The sequence below is a fragment of the Hyperoodon ampullatus genome (assembly GCF_949752795.1).
Source record: "Hyperoodon ampullatus genome assembly, chromosome: 1".
Taxonomy (NCBI): domain Eukaryota; kingdom Metazoa; phylum Chordata; class Mammalia; order Artiodactyla; family Ziphiidae; genus Hyperoodon; species Hyperoodon ampullatus.
The window spans coordinates 20,610,814-20,632,140 of NC_136914.1; the positions used below are offsets into that span (position 1 = coordinate 20,610,814).

The 21,327-nt window shown below is 37.3% G+C and overlaps 1 protein-coding gene across 1 annotated transcript in view; it reads right to left on the reverse strand.

Annotated features, from left to right (window-relative positions):
- Positions 1 to 21,327, reverse strand: part of BMPR1B (bone morphogenetic protein receptor type 1B) — a gene marked incomplete at both ends in the record, with an annotated part of 113,999 nt that overhangs the window by 21,668 nt on the left and 71,004 nt on the right. Inside the window, 4 exons of the mRNA XM_079713971.1 lie at positions 2,798 to 3,095; positions 3,868 to 4,060; positions 10,972 to 11,110; positions 12,163 to 12,259. Coding sequence (XP_079570097.1) covers positions 2,798 to 3,095; positions 3,868 to 4,060; positions 10,972 to 11,110; positions 12,163 to 12,259 — 727 coding nt within the window. The remainder of the gene's footprint in view (positions 1 to 2,797; positions 3,096 to 3,867; positions 4,061 to 10,971; positions 11,111 to 12,162; positions 12,260 to 21,327) is intronic.

The window sequence follows — 21,327 nt, forward strand, 5'->3', positions numbered from 1 at the left end:
TTATTTCTTAAAGCACTTCCTTCCACTTCCTAAATCAGGGTTTGCATGAAATTTGAGAGTTCATTTAGTTCATTCCTGTTACATTAAGCAGAACGAAGTTTCAGAAATATAACAGATACTTTCCTTGTTTGTTTTTGGGTCTATAAAGAACATGAGCTCTTAATTACTTTGATATTACCAACATGTATTGATTCAAAACAATGCTGGAATACCTAGAATGGGTAACTCACTATGTCATGTCAAATGGGAAATACGTTAATTAATGTGGCATGGATCCTGCTCTCAAGATGCCCAAGGACTAGGAGGGCAAGACGAGGCATGTACTAAAATAATTATAATATCAGGCAGACAAGGGCCAGGAAATTACTACAGGAGTAGAATAGATGATGTCATTATTCCTACCTGGGGGGATGAGTAAAGTGACATAAACGCAACTCTGAGACTGGATTACATTACATGGAGAAGCAAGGGCATTCCAAGCTAGATGCTGTTCAGTCAAAAGCAAGGCAGTAGCAAACGTGGAATATATATGGAGAAAACACAAATAGGTTCAGTCTTGCAAAAGAAAGCATACCAATTGGAGAATCTGTGCGCTATAAAACTAGAAAGGTAGATTTAATCCAGAGAGCGCTAGATCTCTGGAGCTACGAAAAAAATGCTTTTTCCCTTCATCCTATAGTCCATATGGAATCATTCATTTATCCTTTATACAAAATTCTGAAGCAACCCCTAAATAATGGGCACCAAGGAAAGGCACAAAGCATGTTAATTTGAGAAAAACACGGTATCTACCTCCAAGGAACTTAGTCTCCACTAGGAATGACACATAAGCAGCCGATGATGACCATACAATAGTGTGAGAAATGTCATGACAGCATGCCAGGGTCACACAGAAGGTATAAGAAAAGTCACTGAAAATCAGGCTTGCAAGGGAAGAAGAATAGGGGTCCCAAAGGAAGAAACTGAAGATAAGCAGTAGTTATTGACATAGAAGAGGGGGTGTTGGGTATTCAGAATAAGATAAAAGTATGTTAAAAAAAAACACCTGAAGGTGTGAGAAAGTATAAAGTGTTCAGAACAGAAACTACATTTTAACCCAAAGCCATAGGAAACTATGAAATTATGATGACGTCCAAAATTATGATTCAGGAAAATAAATCTGGCAGCAGCATGTAGAAAATAATTGGAAAGCGGAAATAACTACAAAATGTTCTACTCCAGAATCTATAAAAATGGTTGGGAGGACCCAAACTGGCCCAGTTCCAGTGAGAATATCATGGACACAGAATTCATGCAACTGAGCACATCACAAACTTAGGGAACAAAGGAAATGCCAGGTGCCTCACATTTTAGGATGGATTGACCAAAACTGGGAACTAGGAAGGAAAAGCATCTGCAGCAGGACATCGAGAAGGGGGAAAATAGTCAAGAAACAGACAGAGAGCAGAACCCATAGAGAGAAAGGAGGAGAACCTGGAGTAAAGGTACATCAGGAACACAGGAGGAAGAAAGGTATGGGTACTGCGGGGAGTGGGATGACAGGAAGAAAGGCTTCTGGTGACAAAACCAAGGTTGTCCCTCAGCAAAGGAGCTTTGGGAGAAAACAGAGCAGAAGGCAAATTGCAAAATATCATGAAGTACTAGATTGTGAAAGTAGATTACTCTTTGGAACTCTTGAGAAATTTAACAAGGGAGGAAAGGAGAAAGGCTGGTAATTTGAGAAGCATCATGGGAAGTTTTTTTGGTAGAGGAGACTTGAAAAAGGTCAGAAAAAATAATTCAGAAGAGAGAGAACTTAATCATCTTTATTGGCAGGCAATTCATATTTCTAACTTAAATCTACAGTCTGAAGCATTTCCTCCTGCTTTGCTTTTAAAGACTGAGAACTTCAATTTGCCATCCTCTAAATGGTGAAGACCTTCAAATAGTTGGGACCTATTATTTTGATCACTCCTCAGTCTTCAATTCTGGGTGAAAATACCAATCCATTAGTCCTTTCTTGTGAGTTTTATTCTTTGCCATGGCGTTTCCTTTGAACCCTTCTCTATATTCTACAGAGTCGTTTGGAAAAAAAAGCCATAAGAGGGTCCAACAATTTAATAAAGGCTAAGTCTAAACTGACATTTTAAAAAGGTAGTTATATGATGATCCCTCTATCCTTGTGGTTTGCAAACTCATTTTGTTTTGTTTTCAAAGCAGAAGAACCATTTCTTCTAATTACATCATCTACAAGATCAAAGGAGCTGCTATGAATAGAGCAAAGGTAAGCAAAATAGAGCCTCAACCATGGGGCATTCCTCCCCAGCCCAGAGAAGCTATTGTAAAATAATGCTGAACACTGGCAGTGTGTTGCTTATTAGTTTTTAACATTTCTCATAGAATATCTATCCAAGTTATCTTTCTTATATCATATAAAAATCACCTTTATCACTATATAATCTGGAGCTCTTTCCTGAAACCTTTTCCTACTTACAAATGTTATGCAGAATTCTGACCACACAATCCCGGACATCAGCTACCTCTTTTCTAAATAGCTTCATGACAGCTCAAACCTATGTGAACACTGTCTTGAAGCCAGGTCACTGATGAGCTTAGAAACAGCAGGACTGACCCAAACACTGTTTATTTGTTGTAAAGAAAATGTTTCTTCTTCTTCCCTCCACAGAAAAGTCAAAATTAATAAAATTTCTCCTCCACTAAATACCCTAAAAGCCCTGAGCTACAAAATGTATCATCTAAAAAAAGTGATAGAAAAGAACCATAAAAAGTATATTTGTTGTTCACATTTGATACTAACCTAATAAATTTAACAGCCAAGCCCAGATCGGCTATACAGCAAGTTCCATTTTTCTTCACCAGGATGTTCTTACTTTTCAGATCTCGATGGGCAATTGCTGGTTTGCCTTGAGTACTAAAGATTTCGGTGTGTAAGTGACATAGGCCACTGACAGAAGAATAGGCTAACTTCAGCATCGATTTAGTATCTAGGGTGGTGGACTTCAGGTAATCATAGAGGGAACCATTTTCATGATAATCTGTGATTAGGTACAACTGGGTCCAGGACCCCGTCCCTTTGATATCTGCAGCAATGAACCCTACAAGGAAAAAAGACAAAAAGGGTTGGAGCTATGTGTTTTCTGAATATTATCAGGATAATTATTTTTTTTCAGCTATCACTCTTTGTCATAGGTGTCTTTTGTTTGGCATTTCATTCAGTTTTCTGCTTGTGCCTATGACAGTATTAAATCATTAATACCAATCAGAGGCCATCAAAACAGCAGGAGTGGAGAAACACTAAGAGTTTGTATCTGAAAACAGGATCCCTTTCTAATCAGCAGTTGATATTTAAATGATCTTGAAGTTAACAGTAAATAGTTCCTGGTATTAGAGTTACACATAAGACACTGTTTACAAAACAGGCACACACTCCATGATTAGCTTATACTCTTTCTACTTGAATGATCCAGCTAGATCATTTCTAACTTGAGAAAATAAAAAGGAAATCAATTATCAATATAAACTCTGGATATAAATAAACCCTGCAGATAAAATTCCCATAACTTTTCACAGCACTTAGACAAAAATGTGCTCCTTCTCTGGTATTGCATTTGCATTTCCTGTCCCGGAAGAAAAAACTTTTTGAACATGTTCCATTTCCAGCCCACCGTTCACTCATAGAAGTGCCTTAGTCATTCCTCCTGCGAGGTCTCCCAGTAGAAGCGTATGACGTTCTTGGGCTCATGCCAAGAAGAAAATGTCTATATAGTTCATAACAGGTCTACACAGATGAGTTAATATGCAGATGCTAACAGAAAAAGAGAGGAAAGCTAGGAAACCCTGAACATTGCTATACAAACTTTTACTCACCCAAAATGTTTTCATGCCTCATCAACACTGTCTGATATATTTCTGTCTCTCGGAACCAGCTGGCTTCCTCTGTGGTGAAGAACACTTTCACAGCTACCTTTTCGCCACGCCACTTTCCCATCCAAACTTCCCCATAGCGCCCTTTTCCAATCTGTTTCACCATCTGAATCTGCTTAGCTATAGTCCTCTGGACCTGTTAAATCCCAAAACACATTGTTAGTGTATTCACAGCACAACAGATTTGTTTAATCTTTTTTTTTTCCCCTCTGGAGAAGAAACACATGTAAAATATATTTAGCCAGTAGTTTTTCTTTACATAGACAACTTATTTGTATTTATTAATTAATTTATGCTGTGCTCTTTTAAATGTATTTGAAATTGAATGTGGATTTTGAGTGTTTGAAGTATTGCTTCCAAATTATTAAGTATTTTATTCTACCTATTATTATTTTCACAGAGAAAAAACCTGAATGGGTTCACAGTAATTGGCAGAATAGAATACTTTTCACTTCTACCACTATAGTGGGATACTAGATACTCTAAAGGGAATCATGTCACTATATGCTTGGATAAAATACAACCAAACAGGGCTTCCCTGGTGGAGCAGTGGTTGAGAGTCCGCCTGCCGATGCAGGGGACACGGGTTCATGCCCCGGTCCTGGAAGATCCCACATGCCGCGGAGTGGCTGGGCCCGTGAGCCATGGCCGCTGAGCCTGCGCGTCCGGAGCCTGTGCTCCGCAACGGGAGAGCCCACAACAGTGAGAGGCCCGCGTACCGCAAAAGAAAAAAAAATACAACCAAGCAAAAATGTAATGCACTGTTGGGCACACATAGAAATAAAGGAAATCTCTGAGCAGGGAGGAATGGAGGGAGGGAGGAAAAGAGGAAGGGCAGAGTTAAGACCAGAGCAGGGATAGATAAGCATTCAGCAGCATATTCAATAGCCAGGTTGCTGTCTGGGCAAAGAATAATACCAGCACTGAGATCTAGAATATGAACTTTGACCCCTTTAAAATGAGAGAAACTGAACCCTGGGCTTTAGCATTAAGCTGGAACCACTGAATGGTACCAAATTTTCCCTAGGTCGGTAGCACACCATCACCATGGCTCCCGGCAAAAGCAAATGCAAATCCTCTCCTGAGGAACTCATTTGCAGAATACGTTTCACTCCACCACTATGGTGAGATACTAGATGCTCTAAAGGAGCTCTTGCCCCCTAGATCGTGGATAAAATATAAGAATCAGAAAACTGTTAACGCATGTTGGGCTCACAAGGAAATAAAGGAAATCCCCAAGGTGGGGTTGGGGGGAGAAGGAGAGAAGGAAGAAAAGAAAATGGAGGGAGAGAAAGAAAGGAAAGAGAAAGAGAAGATCCCACAGAGTAAACACCTTAAAACAAAAGGAAACAGCCACTGCAAATGAGAGGCAGGAGAAACAACCCAAGCAGATTTAACCCCTTCAGATTACAGCTACTGGAATTTTCAGATACAAAATGCCAAGAACACTACATGAGATGTGTGAAGAAATAGGAGACAGAATAAAATACAAGGAAGCAGTAAGAAATTATTGAAAATTATACTTTGAGGTGGACGAGTTGTCATAACAAGAAATGTAAAATGGAGACGTAAAACGGCCGATTAGAGCTGGGGAGAAAGTTGAACTGTGAGGGAGCTCTGAAGAATTATAGAGTGCAGCAGAGACAAAGAGGAGGAAAATATGAGGGTTAAACGGCATAAAGGTTATAAGTCTCTTTATACATGATCTTCATTCTACCTCTGCTTAAATGTTTTAAGAACTCCATGACTGAAGGGGCTAAGTACTGGTGACCATTTACATAATTTGGGAGACATATATAAAGAATCTAACAGAGAACTCTCATAAGACCTGGTCAGAAAATTGGGATGTACTCTTCACAGAGACATGCTTTGCATCCAGTTAAACCCAAAGTGTTTCTTTCTGTGTTTGCACTTTTAAGGGCCATGTAATTATACTGAGTCCACCTAGATAATCCAGAATAATCTCACTTCAAGGACAGCTGATGAGCAAGCTTCATTCCCCTTTACCATGTAAAATAACAGATTCTGGGATTAGGACATGGACATTTTGGGGGGGCTAGTATTCTGCCTACCACAGATGTCTATCAGCTGGGATGTGTTCTGTTTTTGCATAATGGATGATTTTATCAATTCAAGAGGTAATGCTATCCATTGCCAGAACCATTACCAGCACTAATATCAGACTGAAAGCTTTTGGGGACAAGACAAAGTCCTTTTTTCTTTTCCTGTGAAAGAAGAATTAAAAAATAAAAAGCATTACTGACATGCCATTTAGCCACTCAGCCTGAAGGAAATGAGGAATCAAGTATGTATAAAGAGCAGCCTTCCTCCCTTTAGGAGTCAAAAAGGATCTGTGAGGAAAACTTCAGCACATTTCCATTCCTAAATAAGGGAACAGAAGCATCAAGGGCACTAAGCAGTTGAGAGCCAAATCCGTAAGTAGTTAAATTATTGACTTGAGGAGACTTCCTACATTTATTAAAGAAATATTACTAATTTATAGATGTTACAAAGCAGTACTTACGTAAATCTACAGAACATTTCCTAACAAACAGCTTTATATCCACTTCTTTTCTAATGATAACATATATAATTAATTTAATGAAAGCATAGTTGGAATTGGCAATGCTCACAAGAATAGGAACAGCTTATCTCAAAGATAAAAAGTCTCACTAAATTATATTCAGAAATTTAAAATATACTTATATTTTGAGATTTATTATAACATCTATGGACCTGAAAATATAATTTGAAAAATGTTTTAACTATGTTATTTGAGTTTTTATTTAATTTAGTTAATGTTTCAGGTCTTTCTGTACTTAAACTTTCCTTCTGTATTACATTCTTAGATATCAATTTTGAAAGTCAGATTGTATAAATAAAAAATAATCACTATAATTGTGATTCCCAAAAGAGAAGAATTATCTCATGCAAAATGGGTACAACTAGCTGTATAAGGATTATAAGGAGTTATCACTATTTCAGAAATGTCCTCTTATCTAGTGATCAGCTATCTGATAGTGTCTAACCCTTAAGCCCGTGTACACGATGGACACTAAAAACCATGTAGTTGTAAGTAATGCTCTGTGCTCTCTACATGTCCCTGAATTAACAAAACAAACACCCCTACACACAAATATACTGTTTAAAATACTTTGCTTAGTAAGGCTGTGTTAATGATACATATTGGAAATATTTTTCACAAAAGATTTCTCAACTAAGAGGTTTGATGTTCAGTTAGACAATTTACTTCACCTTTTGTTCCTTTACAAGGTCAGATAAATAGAGTATAAATAAATAATAATAGTGTTACTATTTACTGAGTGCATACTATGTATGTATTAAATGTGCCAGGCATGTTTATATGTATATTTATTTATATATATGTCTATTTATATATATGTCTATTTATATATGTATATGTATGTTTATTTATGTATATGTATGTTTATATATGTATATTTATATATGTGTGTATGTATATTTATTTATAAATGTTTATTTATATATCTGTATATTTATTTATCTATCTATCTATATATATATATAGCAGGCAAACTATCTTAATTCTTACAACCACCCTGTGATATTCCTCCCTTAAAGGATTTACATACAAAGTCACTTGGCAAATATTAGGTCCAAGTATGTGTTTATACACATGGCATGAACTTTCCCTTTACGTTAATGAAATAAACCACAAATCGGAATATGCAGAGAGACTATTGTGCATTTCTGCATTGTTTATCTTTTTTTTTTTTTTTTTTTGCAGTACGCGGGCCTCTCACTGTTGTGGCCTCTCCCGTTGCGGAGCACAGGCTCCGGACGCGCAGGCTCAGTGGCCATGGCTCACGGGCCCAGCCGCTCTGCGGCACGTGGGATCCTCCGAGACCGGGGCGCGAACCCATGTCCCCTGCATGGGCAGGCAGACTCTCAACCACTGCGCCACCAGGGAAGCCCTGCATTGTTTATCTTAAAAACTAAATCTTAAAACAGGATCTTAAATCTGTAATACTGAGAATTTTCCCTCACTAAACTGAGTTTGACAGGATCCTTCTTCCCATCCTGTTGCTATCAAATACAATTCTTTGTTTTATTTAATATTTGGTTCACAAACGTGAAAAGCACAGATTCTAGAGGCAGATCATCTGGGTTTGAATCCTGGCTTCTCCACATATTAACCAGTTGGCCCAAGTCAGGGGCCTATGGCTCTGCTGTGTGACACAGGGATACATTTCTAGTACTACCTCACAGCTGCTATGAGGGTTAGATGAGAGTCTGGCCAGGACTGGACCAGTTAATAGTCAAATGCTGGGGTTTTTTGGTGTCTAGATTACAGAAGTAAGATATTATAGTATTTTCACAGATATTAAAAGTTGGAGCGGAAAAAACAAATTATTGAGCAGCCTCTTTAATCACTCAGGTATGCTACTAAGGATACAAAGTGAAAAAATGTAGTCTCCACCCCAAAGAGATGAGAGTCTACCTAAAGACACGGGTACACTAACACCAATTACAGTGTTATTTTAAACTGTTATACTGGTACAATAAGCCAACTGTTAGGACAGAAGTTCAATAGACTGGCTCAGTCTGGGCTAATCTGTCACAGGGATAAAACATGGGGTAGGCCTTGAGCCACAGTCTGAGGAACTCTCCAGAAAGACATTACATTTGCAAAGACATGGATTTTAAAAACACATTGTATTTTCGAAACAATTACTCAAGGCTGATGCTAGAGCTCAAGAAGCAGGTGGGTAAGAGGTGGGAGGAGAGGGATGTCGTGTTCACCAAGCTAAGAAAGAAGACCCATAACCACTACTAGATATTACAATGTGTTATCCAGGGAAGTAAAAGAGTTAATAGGGGGCTTCCCTGGTGGCGCAGTGGTTGAGAGTCCGCCTGCCGATGCAGGGGACACGGGTTCGTGCTCCAGTCTGGGAAGATCCCACATGTCGCGGAGCGGCTGGGCCCTTGAGCCATGGCCGCTGAGCCTGCGCGTCCGGAGCCTGTGCTCCGCAACGGGAGAGGCCACAACAGTGAGAGGCCCGCGTACTGCAAAAAAAAAAGAGTTAATAAGGTCAAAGATTTGAGAAAGAACTCCACAGGAATGAGAAAGATGGGCTAGAAGGAGGAAAACAGGTAGTCTTCAATTCTAACAGCGTATCTGACTGATTAATATCAAAAGGGATTTTACTATCTGTACTTGAAAAAGAAGTGTAATAAAACATTTTTAAATATAAGAATGGTATTTGCTATATATGAGTTAAATTCTAAGAATGAAAACGCAAGCAATTTGATAAGAACTTTTACATGTAAGTTTAAAAAAAAAAAACTTACATCCTAAGTAGCATCGGTTTGGTCATAGTGACTACTTCACAAGTGGTTTTCTGTCTGGTTTATTACCTCCAGGGGAGGTATTAGTCGAAGAGTACAGAGTTTCAGTTATGCAAGATGAATAAGTCCTAGAGATCTACTGTACAGCACAGTATCTACAGTTAACAATACTGTATTGTATACTCTTCTTCCTAGTTCAGAGCTAAAAGCTGACACTAACTTTATTTTTAGTTAGATACAATTGACATATAACATTTTGTAAGTTTAAGGTATACAATGTGTTGATTTGATATATTTATATATTGTGATATGATTATCACAGTAGTGTTAGCTAACACCTCTATTATGGGTGTAATGTATTTTTTAAATTTTGCTAAGAGCTAAGAGATTAGATCTTATGTTGTGTGAGGTTTTTTTAAAATAAATTTATTTATTTATTTTTTGGCCACGTTGGGTCTTCGTTGCTGAGTGGGCTTTCTCTAGCTGCAGTGAGCGGGGGCTACTCTTCGTTGTGGTGCGTGGGCTTCTCATTGTGGTGGCTTCTCTTGTTGCAGAGCACGGGCTCTAGGCACACGGGCTTCAGTAGTTGTGGTGCATGGGCTCTAGAGCGCAGGCTCAGTAGTTGTGACGCACGGGCTTAGTTGCTCCGCGGCATGTGGGATCTTCCCGGACCAGGGCTCAAACCCATGTCCCCTGCATTGGCAGGTGGATTCTTAACCACTGCACCACCAGGGAAGTCCCTTATGTTGTGTTCTTATCATAAAATAATAATAATAATAATAATAATAATAATAATAATAATAATAATAAAAAATGAATGAATGGGCAGGAGGAAACTTTTGGAGGTGATGGATATGTTCATGGCCTAGATTGTGGTGATGGCTTCACAGATGTGTACTCACCTCCAAACTCTTCAAGTTATAAATGTAGAAGCTTTTTGGATGTTAAAAATAAAGAGTTATAAAATAAATTCTTGGCTTGAGATTTTTTTTTCAGTTACTTTTTAGTACTAAATAAAAGGTCACCAAAAGAATCAAGTAAACAAGATATCCAAAGTCAGAACCAGGCAATAAAGATTAGGAAAATCAGTCTTAAGAGTTTATAAAGGAAAATATTTCTCATTAAAATTGTTATTTCCATTCCAAGTCCCAACAATCTTTTTGCGTGGTCCATAAAGTAACCAAATGCTTTTCTCATTAAAGCAAGTGCCTTGGGTTCAGTATATATTTTCTTCCAAGTTGGCAGTGTTGACCATCAGAAAATTAAAACTCTCCTGAATGGAAAAGCCAGAGCTTCACCCTGAAACATAAACCCTCCAGCTGAGATGCAGCCTTCTTCTCTTGTAGAAGTACTCAGATCCCATTTGGTTGTAATACTTTTGCCTTCAAAAGCCAGGCCAAAGTGCAGTAATGTTATCCTTACTGAAAACAGAGGGAAGATGGTCCCATGCTGAATGTTTTCTAATCTGCTCTTTATCAGAACATCTGAGGGTCTGGATTGCAACCATACACTTACATTAAAGAACAATGACCTCACCCCCAATATGTCAAAATGTTATCAGGAAACCCTGTATCTGAGATCTGATGTCTGACTGACTGCAGAGTGCTTTCTCTTTGTCCACTGCCCTATCTGTTTCAGTAAAATGAAACCCAGCAGTTATTGACATTTCCTCTCAGAATACATTTCCTTTAAATTCAAGGTATGTTCTTCTCATACCAGCAGAGGGAGGCCTGATCCACTTCCTGAGCTCTGAGACTGCTCAATTAAGTCTCTCAGGGATTCTCCAGGAGGAATGTAAGTTTCATCCTGTTCTAATCCAATGCTGTACCGGGGTCTGGTTTCTTGTCTTTTATACCTGAAGATGCACAGAGAAAGATAATGTTAGACACTGGATTGCAATGATAGGGGCAAACATGCAGATAAAACAGTAACCACAGCAGGTTTTATCTTTGCACATAATACAAGATTAGATGCTCAGTATTTATTACCCTTAGTTATGATTTCCAGAACAAAATCATAATTATTCTTCTAACCTATTTTTTAGAGTAAACTACATGTTTTTACTCACTCACAACCACATATGATTTTTCTTCTCTATTCCTATCAAATACATATATCCAAGCAGGCTACATTCCATTAACGTTTCTATACAGTTCCAATATTCATTCCCTAAAATCTTTTCTTATAAGGTCCCTGATCAACTACAGATGCAAATTTTTGGTTTACAAAAGACATTACAATTTTCTCATCCAAGGCAATGTATAGATAAATGAGATAAACTGAAAGTTTAAAAACTTTTGTCAATAATTATGTCTTCAATTAGAAATGATGTTATTTGAATTAACTCCTACTTATAGAAAAGTAACCTAAATTACTATTACAAAAAGCCAATGATAAGAATTTAAAGGTCCTTGATATTTCACAAACTAGAAAATGAGTTCTTAGGTGACTGAAAATAATTTGTAATGACCATACTGTAATTTAATAACTGAACATATTTTATTTTAATAATTGATCTATAAATTATCTTTAAAATCTTTCAGTGCTAAGGGGATATTGTTAACTCACAAAATAAGGAATTACTAAAGCAATTCTAAGTTCCCCGTGGTCATTTCTCTGCTTTGAATCAAACCTCAGTAGCAACTAGTTGCTGAATTTCCTAGCTACCATAAATTTCCTAGGGATGAAATTTTTTCTGGGTGGTTTTGATATCTGAAGCAGAAATGAGATAGGTATCTATTAATAGCTTCATTAGGACAAATATTTATCAATAGTAACTCATATTATCAGTGAAATCTAAGATCGAATTAGGTCAAGGAAAGCTGTGGTAAAAAATGTCAACAGGGAGAAGAGTATGAGAACGATATTATAAACTCAAAATTCTATATCTACATGTTAGAAACTTACCTGAAGTAACAGAATAAAATGATAAGGACCAAGAGCAAACTACAGACAGTCACAGATATAAGTAAGGCCTTGTGGTGTACAGGTCCATCAACAAAATCTGAAATTAAAAAGAAAGTAAAAAGAACCATGATACAGAGATTATTTTCATTTAAAATTTAGGAAGCAACTCTTTCCTAAAAGTGCTTGCTAAGCTCCATGTGCAAGATTTGAGAGGTTCTTTTAATCTGCTAATTGATAAGAAATCTATATATACTCTCTAAATTAAATAAGTCTGAGTAACATGAATTCATCTAGCCACTCACTTCAAGAGCATGTATTTCTTCTTCTCTGGAAGGAATAGGTTTGACATAGGATAAAAGCACAGGATATAAATAAATGTAAATGGATCAATACCCCTAAAATATAAGCAGGTTGTTCATCTTTATTTCAGATCCAGCTGATGTGTTTACAGATTTTTCTCATGTGGTTTCTGGAGCACTCTATATCATGAATTTGGATTAAAAAACAAATCTATATTCATTGTACATAAAAACCAAAGTAATCCTATGATGGATACAAAGGATCAGAATTCCTCAAATATTGCCAAATAAATAGAATACATGATTTGCGTTACTTTAAGCAAAGATGCCCTTCAAAAATACATAGCTTAATTTTTCATAAATGGCATCTTATTTTAAAAGAATGGGTATGTTCCACTCAAAGAATTACTGTGTGATTCTTTTAAAGAACAAATTATTAAACAGTATTCACGCTGTTTTAACTCCAGTTCCTGACAAATAAGATTTATAATACTACGGCATGATTTTTCAAACGTTGTAAAAATAAGAATAACCTGGAGAGCTTTATACAGATGCATATTTACTGACTTCAACCCCAGAGATTTTTATTCAAAGTATATATTTTCTTTTTTACAACCATCCCAAGTGATTTATATGCAGGTAGTCTCTGGAACGTATTTTGAGGAAACTGACTGAAAACCTGGTGCACTTACCTAGTAATAGAACTAGCACCGTTCTTATTAAGGGCACCATACATCCTTTGGAGAGTAATTACTGCTATTTAATTTTAAAAGGTATTGTAATTTATGATTTTGGTTACCTACAAACAAGATGTTTTCCAACTGTGCTGTATACTTTTAATGGTACGGCTACCTAAACATTTTGGCTGGGGACCTTACCCCACTAAATGTAAATTTCTTTTTTTCATTCAAAAGTATTATATGTTCCCTGAAGAAAAACTGAAAAGCACCAACTAACTAAAATAAAATTGCCACCACCTCACTATTTACAAAAGTTACTGCTAACGTTTTAGTGTATGCCTTTCCAGTACCATTTCAATGAACAAAAAAAGTTCATGAACAAAATAGTTCACAAAAAGGCATTGTATACACACATGCCCATAGCTGTATTATTCACAACAGCTAAAACATGGAATAAACCCAAGTGTCCACTGACATATGAATGGATAAACAAAATGTGGTATATACATAGGACGTGGTTTAGCCTTAAAAGGAAAGAGATTCTGACATATATTACAACATGAATGAACCTTAAGGACATTGTGCTAAGTGAAATAAGGCAGTCACAAAAAGACAAACACTCCACTTATATGAGATACTTAGAGAAGTCAAAATGATAAAGACAAAAAGAAGAATGGTAGTTGCCAGGGGTTGGGGGGAGGAGAGATGGGGGAAGTTAATATTTAATGGCTAAGAGTTTCAGTTCTACAAGATTAACAGAACTATAGAGATGGATGGTGGTTATGGCTGTATAACATTATAAATATATTTAATATCACTGAACTGTACACTTGAAAGTGATTAAGATGATAAACTTTATGTTATGTATATTTCACGACAAATAAAAAATTTGGGAAAAACATCATTAGAATTGCCTTGTAACTAGATTGTTTTCATTTATAATATTGTAAACATTTTCCAAAACAATAAACATTTTTCTGCAAAATGAGTTTCAACGATTACACAGTACATATACAGACACATCCTAATTAGAAAGTCAGTCTTCTGATGATGTGTATTTAGGAGATTGCAAAGATTTTGCTACAATACATCTTTGCTGTGATACATAAAATTCTGTGATGAACATTCTTACACATACATCATTGCACATGTCAGTGATTATTTTCTTAATCTAGATTTGAAGAAGAATTATTAGTTTGAAGGATATATATTTTAAGGTTTTTCATACATGTTGTCAAAGTACCCTTTAAAAAAGATTACAAGTTTCTTTTTTACCATCAATGCGAACACGTCTTAATTATTCCGAAATAATCTCAGTCTTATAGAAAACCTGTAAGGATAAAGGACTCCAATATGTCCTTTAGAGAGTTTTCATTTTAAAAATTTTACCATATTTACTTTATAATTCTCTTGCTCTCTCAGTATGTATGTGTGTGCCTATCTCCCTCTCTATATATAAAGATATGTATATGTACATGTTTGTACTCATATTTATTTATTTATATGTATGTATACTCTGTGGATCATATGAAGTTACAGACATAATGTCTCCACCCATAAACACTTCAGAGTGAACTTCCTAAGAACAAGGACATTGTCTTACCAAATGGTAATGCAATTACCAAAATCAGGAAAGTAACACGAACATACGAAATGAAAATAAATCTTACTGTGAAATATATCAAAGAAAGTTTGGATTATTTATTATAAACTAAAATCCACAGATTTTTATACTAATTTCTCATCCAAATCTTATGATGGTTAATGTTATGCTTTACTCATCAGTCTAAAACATATGTTTAATAACTATTTATGATCTACACTACTTGTAAAATATTAATGGAAGTAGTCTGTCTGCATCTGAAAAGACTAAATGAGAGACCATTTTCTAAAAAGCAGTTTTATATTAAATTCAGAAACATTGCCAGTTGAGCAGAGAAAGAGTTCAGGACCATGATCTACACATTCAAAGAGCCATTCAGCCTTTAACAACAACAGGAATCATATATAATCACCACACGTGTTGTCCAAAAAACGTTGCTTAGGAAATCTTGAAAGTAATTTGTAAGCTCTTAAAATTACGTGGGCTATGATTTTACACAATGAATTTTCTTAGTAAAATTCCCCTCCATACCTCGCCCGCTCCTCTGGGTTATAGGCAAAGTCAACAATAACCCAAAATGAGCACAATACCTCCGCCAGTGAGAGAGCAATTAGCAACGTTTGTACACATGCATGTATACAAATACCATGGTGCACATAATGTCGCTGCAAACAGCTTTAAATCTATTTCCAATTTTAAGGACAACAAAAGCAAAAAAGCCCGATTTTGCAGAAAATCAGAGAGAACGCTGGATACTCTATCAAAACTAGAGTAACTAACTACATATGCACAACATATTTTCAGTATACAAATACAGAATACTTTTTCGTTCAAGTGATATAATTTTACTAAAAACTATCAGCCTCATCGACTTTCACTTTTCCATGTAAATGAAGAACACTCTGAACCGTAAGAACAGTGTATTTATTACTCATCATATTAGATTTCTGATTTATGAGAGCAATGAGACCAGAAAGAATCTAAGGGATTGTTTCCTTACCATCAAGCACTTTTTTGAAAGGCTAGCATTACCTTCCCACTTTCCTTTTCTTTGCCCCAATCAACCTATCCCCTACTGCCTCCTTGTCTTTTGTCATAAATAGTGAGCCTTATCAATATGCCTTTTGTTTCTTTCGGTGGTGCCTGTCATGTTTTAATCTGCCATTACCTGTGCTCAGAGCATTAACAATGTAAACATTCAAGTCACTGCCAGAGTCTTGGAAAGCGAACACGTCCAGATACATATCAGGAAAAGAACAGAGCCCACAGTTCTCTCTAGGCCAGCAGATTTCTACCTGGCTGTCACTCCAACTGCTCAGGGGAGTAGAATGGAGAACTCTCTAGGGAAGCCTGGTTCACTCTGAGGCAAGTAAGAATCACCAATGGTTTCCTAACAAAACAGCATTCTGTCATTACTTGTCTCCTCTCTGATAATTAACTGGTCTGCAACTGCTTAAAATGCCAGGACTGTTTCTATAACGCTAGAAGATAGCTCATAATTGCAATAAGAAATAAAAAACCATATCACTAGAAAGAATCTTGGAAATATGATGGCCCAAAGACATCTTTATATGTGCTCTCAATGTTATAACCACAGATAAATTGGAGACATCTTTCTATTAATAGAGCACAAAGTGCCTGAAAAGCATATTCTTGTCAGAGGATTTTAGTCAACAAACAATACTGTAAAGTAATTTACCTTCATCATATACTGGGATGTCATCTTACAGTAACATCTAGAAATAAATTCACTATAAGAACAAAGACATAATATTCTACTTATTTTCCTGCAGAAAAAAAGATTTAGCATTATATATTCTGGTAACAAAGGAAGTTAAGACAGAATTGTTATATCCAGATTACTGTGTTCAGTGAGAAAGAAAAAGTGTAATTATTTATAAATTTCTTTCACCGATCCCAAATACAAAGTTAACCGAAGCTGCACATTTCCAGAAATGTTAAGAGCTATTCCCTGGCAAAGAATTCAGCTCAGACTCATGTACCGGTTTATACTGCCACAAGCATAATATATGTGTCAGAAGGAAAATTCTGCAACTGACCTTTGCATTCTAGATGCTATCATATATTCAACCTATCTGTGTTATAGAGAATACGGGAGACGGTTTCACTGATTAAATACCTGTTACCTATTGAGTTTAATTTGTAATTGGCATTACCCGAAGCTAAGCAATGGCATTTTTAAACAAATCTGTAAACTGCTCAGAATATATTTTTTAGTTGAGTAAGAAAAGAAATAATAAGGTAAAGTTTAGCTTTGGAAATCCTGTATTATAATTTTACTTAAACTACATTGAAATTACCCTATTTCAAAACAGAAACAGTTGTTTCTGATACATTTTCCATGAAGTATACATGTAGCGTATATTAGTAATTCCCATATTTAAACACACAAACTACACCTATGCCAAAAAATTATATGAACTTTATTTGCTCTTGTAAAAGCCAAATTTAAGGATCCCATTTAATAAAGCAAGGGCTTCTGTTCATTTCAACACCAGTCTTTCACTTCTTTAAGTGCTCATTTGAAAAAAAAAAATTAAACAAAAATAAGTGATAATAAGTAATTTGGGAGGAGGAAAAAAACCTCATCAAATTCTCTTGCCTACACACCATTTCAAGAGAACGTTTAACTCACAATGTCTTGGTCAAACCATGTGACGCTGGAACCATACATCATCCCTTCCAGCATCTCAGTGCCCCTTCGTCACTAATTCTGCAGGCAGGAAGCCAGACACCAGGGCACCACGACTTCTCCCTACAAGCCTCTCCATCAAAACAGACATGTCTCCCTCCTCTTTGCACCAGCTGCAGTGTGACTGGGCTTCCCGAATCATATTTTATTGTTTATAATGAAGGTGCTGCATTTGATCTAATTACTTTTCGTATTTCTTCCTTCAGGAGAAAGAATATTGTCCCAGGGTATTCTGCTTTGCTGGTGCTGAAATGGAACAAGCAAAGCAAAAGGAAAACTAATATTCATAAAAGAATTTCCACTGCTTTCTGGTCACCTTTCATCATCTTTTTTGAAACAGAAGATGACAAATAAAATTTCAAGGACCTAAATATACATTGATAAATATTTGTTGGATGTGATTTTGTATCTCTAATTTCCTGCTAAATGCATCTAAGTTGGAAAAAAAGAAGTGAAAAAACTCTGGATCGGTAGGAAAGGTTTTCTTGTTTATTTTTTAATAAGACAATTTATTTGTAGGTATTTACCCCTGCGCTTAGTACTTCTCTGATGTCTAATAACAGAACCTCACCTAAGCCCGTTATTATTTAGCACCTAGTAATACAGATGTTTTGAGATAATCATTTAACTTTTAATTAAGTTAATCATTTAACTTTTTTAGAAAAGCGATTATTAAGAAAAAAAGAACAACAACAAAAAAATGGTGAGCTGGATTTTTTAACCCTCTCATCTTTTAATAATACAGTGTCTGCTTTATACTAGTTTGACACATAGGTTTGTAGGAAGCCTACTATAATAATATGTAACAATCTATGAGGCAACGCCTAGCCCAGGGGTCTCAAAGTGTGGTCTCTGCACCAATATCATCAGCATCACCTGGAAACTCCTTAGAAAGGCAAATTATTGGGGTCCACTCAGATCTACTAAATCAGAAACTCTAGGTGGGGGCCAGGAATCCGTGTTTTAATAAGCTCCCCAGGTGATTCTGATGCACCTAAGTTTGAAAACCACTAGCCTGGTATTAATACGTAAGTGGGCCTTAATAAATGATAAATTAGAAGGAAGAGGACGAGAGAGGAGGAGCGGAGAGAGAGTGTGTGTGCAAGAGAGAGAGGGAACAACCCTCTAACAGCAGATTCTAAGAATGGAGAAAATGCTAATTGTGCAAAGCAAACATAATAAACAGGAGGCTTCAAAGTAATCATCTTGTTTATTGATTATTTTGTGACATGGCTAACCACTACTTACTTAGAGTTTTCTAACTCTTAGATACATAAAAGCTCTTTTCTTTTTTTTGAGAACGTCATTTAAGGCTTTTTATAGATGATTCAGGGAGATGAGGTCATAGGCCGATTTCCCATCTCCAGTACTTACTTTAGCTGTGTAACCTTCACACAGTACTTGACCTTAGCTGCGTGTCTGAGAAATTGGGGTGATGCTAATGGTGCTTTCCCCACTGAGCTGTTATGAGGATTAAATGAGTCAGTATATGTAAAAGTACTTAGAAAAGAGCCACGGTAAGTAAGCACTCCATTCACATTGGCAAATATCACAGTTACCTAGGCTCTGAGCTTTAGAGGGTCCTGCTCTGGCTCCCTTTAACTGGGCCCCTTCCCACTGAGCAGTGGGTCTGCAGAACACAGGCCATGTGTCCACTCAGAATTTGTCCCATCCTGCTCTCCATTTAAAAACACTGGCCATTGCCCCAAAGTCTGGAATTCTACCTAAATGGCCCCAGGCCTGTGTCTGGAAACTATGAAGCCCCCTGTCTCCCTGAGGGCGGACCAAGGAGCTGGTGGACTTACCCAAAGGCCTGAGGGGTGACCAAGCAGTGGCCAAGGGGTGTCTGGGGCAAGACATGTGGGCAGAGCATAGACCAGAGGGCTGGGGTGTTGTAATGTGGGTGCCTGACATTAAGCTTCTGATTACTGAGGCATCTGTTTCAAAGACATCTGTCTCAAATAAACACATTGCCAGCTGTATGACACAACTACTAGTAAAACAACTAGATAAGAAAGCAGGTCACCCTGTCCGTGAAGTTCCCTGGATAACTGACCGCTTGAATAATTCTGTTTTTCCCTTCCCGTGCCCTAATTCCCACTCTTATGTTTTAAACTTGCCAATATTTTTTAACCATGTATGGTGACAAATGTTAGCTAGACTTACTGTGGTGATGATTTCTGCAACATATACAAATATCAAGTCATTACGTTATACACCCTAAACTAATATAATGTTATATGTCAGTCACAACTCAACTTTCAAAGTTAATTAATTTGCCAATAAAGAGAGAAACTGTGAAACCCTAGGCACCCCACCTTTGCCCCCAGTAAAGGGAGAACCCCAGGTCCCCACCCACCCCATACCTGTGACCTTGCTGTGTGGACCTCAGGTGTGCTGTGTACCCTCTGGTTCTTGCAAATAATACACCTTTTCTTTCAGATTTCTCTGACAGTGGCCACTGAGGTGCATTTTAGATAATAAGAACCACACGGGTCAGTCTAGCCACAACATTAGCTCCAGTCAGAGAAATGTCTATGGGGGCTGCCACAGTGGTATGGACCCAGGTAAGTGATTCAGACTTTCCTAGCCGACAGTATCACTGCCAACAGGCTGAGACAGACACAAAACAGGTGTCCAGCTGCATGCATGAGAGACCTCTCCCAGGGCCAGACAGAACCAAGAATGGGGTTCCCCATCACTCCCATTCCCACACTGGAATGAATAAGTCTAAGTAGTTCAAGCATTCTGAATGCCAAGCGAGTGTTCCCCATCACTATGAAAATATTCTTGTTAAGTTTGGTTAACAGAAAGTAGTTTATTTACCAGTCTTCTACATTGGTTTATGAGTTTTAAATAATTAGGTAAATGGTATGTGGACTTCCATTTATACTACTGCCCCGGCTCCACAAAAGTTAGGGTTGGTTGTAAGTATAAAAACAACAGCTAAAGTTAAAAATATCAAAATACGACGGTTCCATGTCTCTTTAACATCCCTGTTCTTTATTTTGGGTTTTATACCAAAACATAAATATACCTATCTCCAATATGACTATATAAAGACATATATCCAATATGGCTGCAACGCAAATGCTTCTGACCAATGCATTACTGATATTCAGTAAACATGTATAGTCCACTTCCAAAAAAACTGCTGCCCATGTGTATATGGTAGAGACAAAAACAAGAAAGGCAGCAGCTCTGTGGTATATTTGTGTAAGAAAGACCAGTGCTCCCAGACCACAGCCTGCAGTGACTTTTACTGGACCCTAAAATGGTGAGGTGGAATCTGCAGAGACCTCACCCAGGCACTACCTGGGATCCTCAGAGTTCAAAATGGTAAACCCTACAGCCACTAAACTCCCCCCAAGTCCGTCACCTTGTATAATCCTCAACATAATCCACCAGCCACAGTAACATCCTCTTTCCCTGACTGCCCTGACCAAGGACTTGTCTTCCCAATACTACTACCATTCTTTTCAAAGCCTTTTCACTGAGTTCTCTAGAGACTTACTCTGCTTTTAAAAGTCCCTAGCACTCAACCTCTTCAGAGAATACTCCCCTGCCTGCCAGGTCCTAAGTAGAATCTGGCTCCATCTGCAGGAAAGTATGTGCACTGCAGCATTTGAGTCAGTTTTCCTAAACCCTACCGCTACTGCTAAGACGCATCTCTTCCACTTACAGGTAATAAAACCTTTTTCTCCTTGAGCGAAGCGATTCTGGCACAACTACCTTCATTTCCAGCACTCCTCACCCACCTCCTGCCCCACTCCCAACACATTAGTGTTGTCTACAGATGCTATTCAAAATGTTGTCTACAGATCACCTACTTTTTGCAACTGATTCACAAGGCAATAACTACAAAAAACT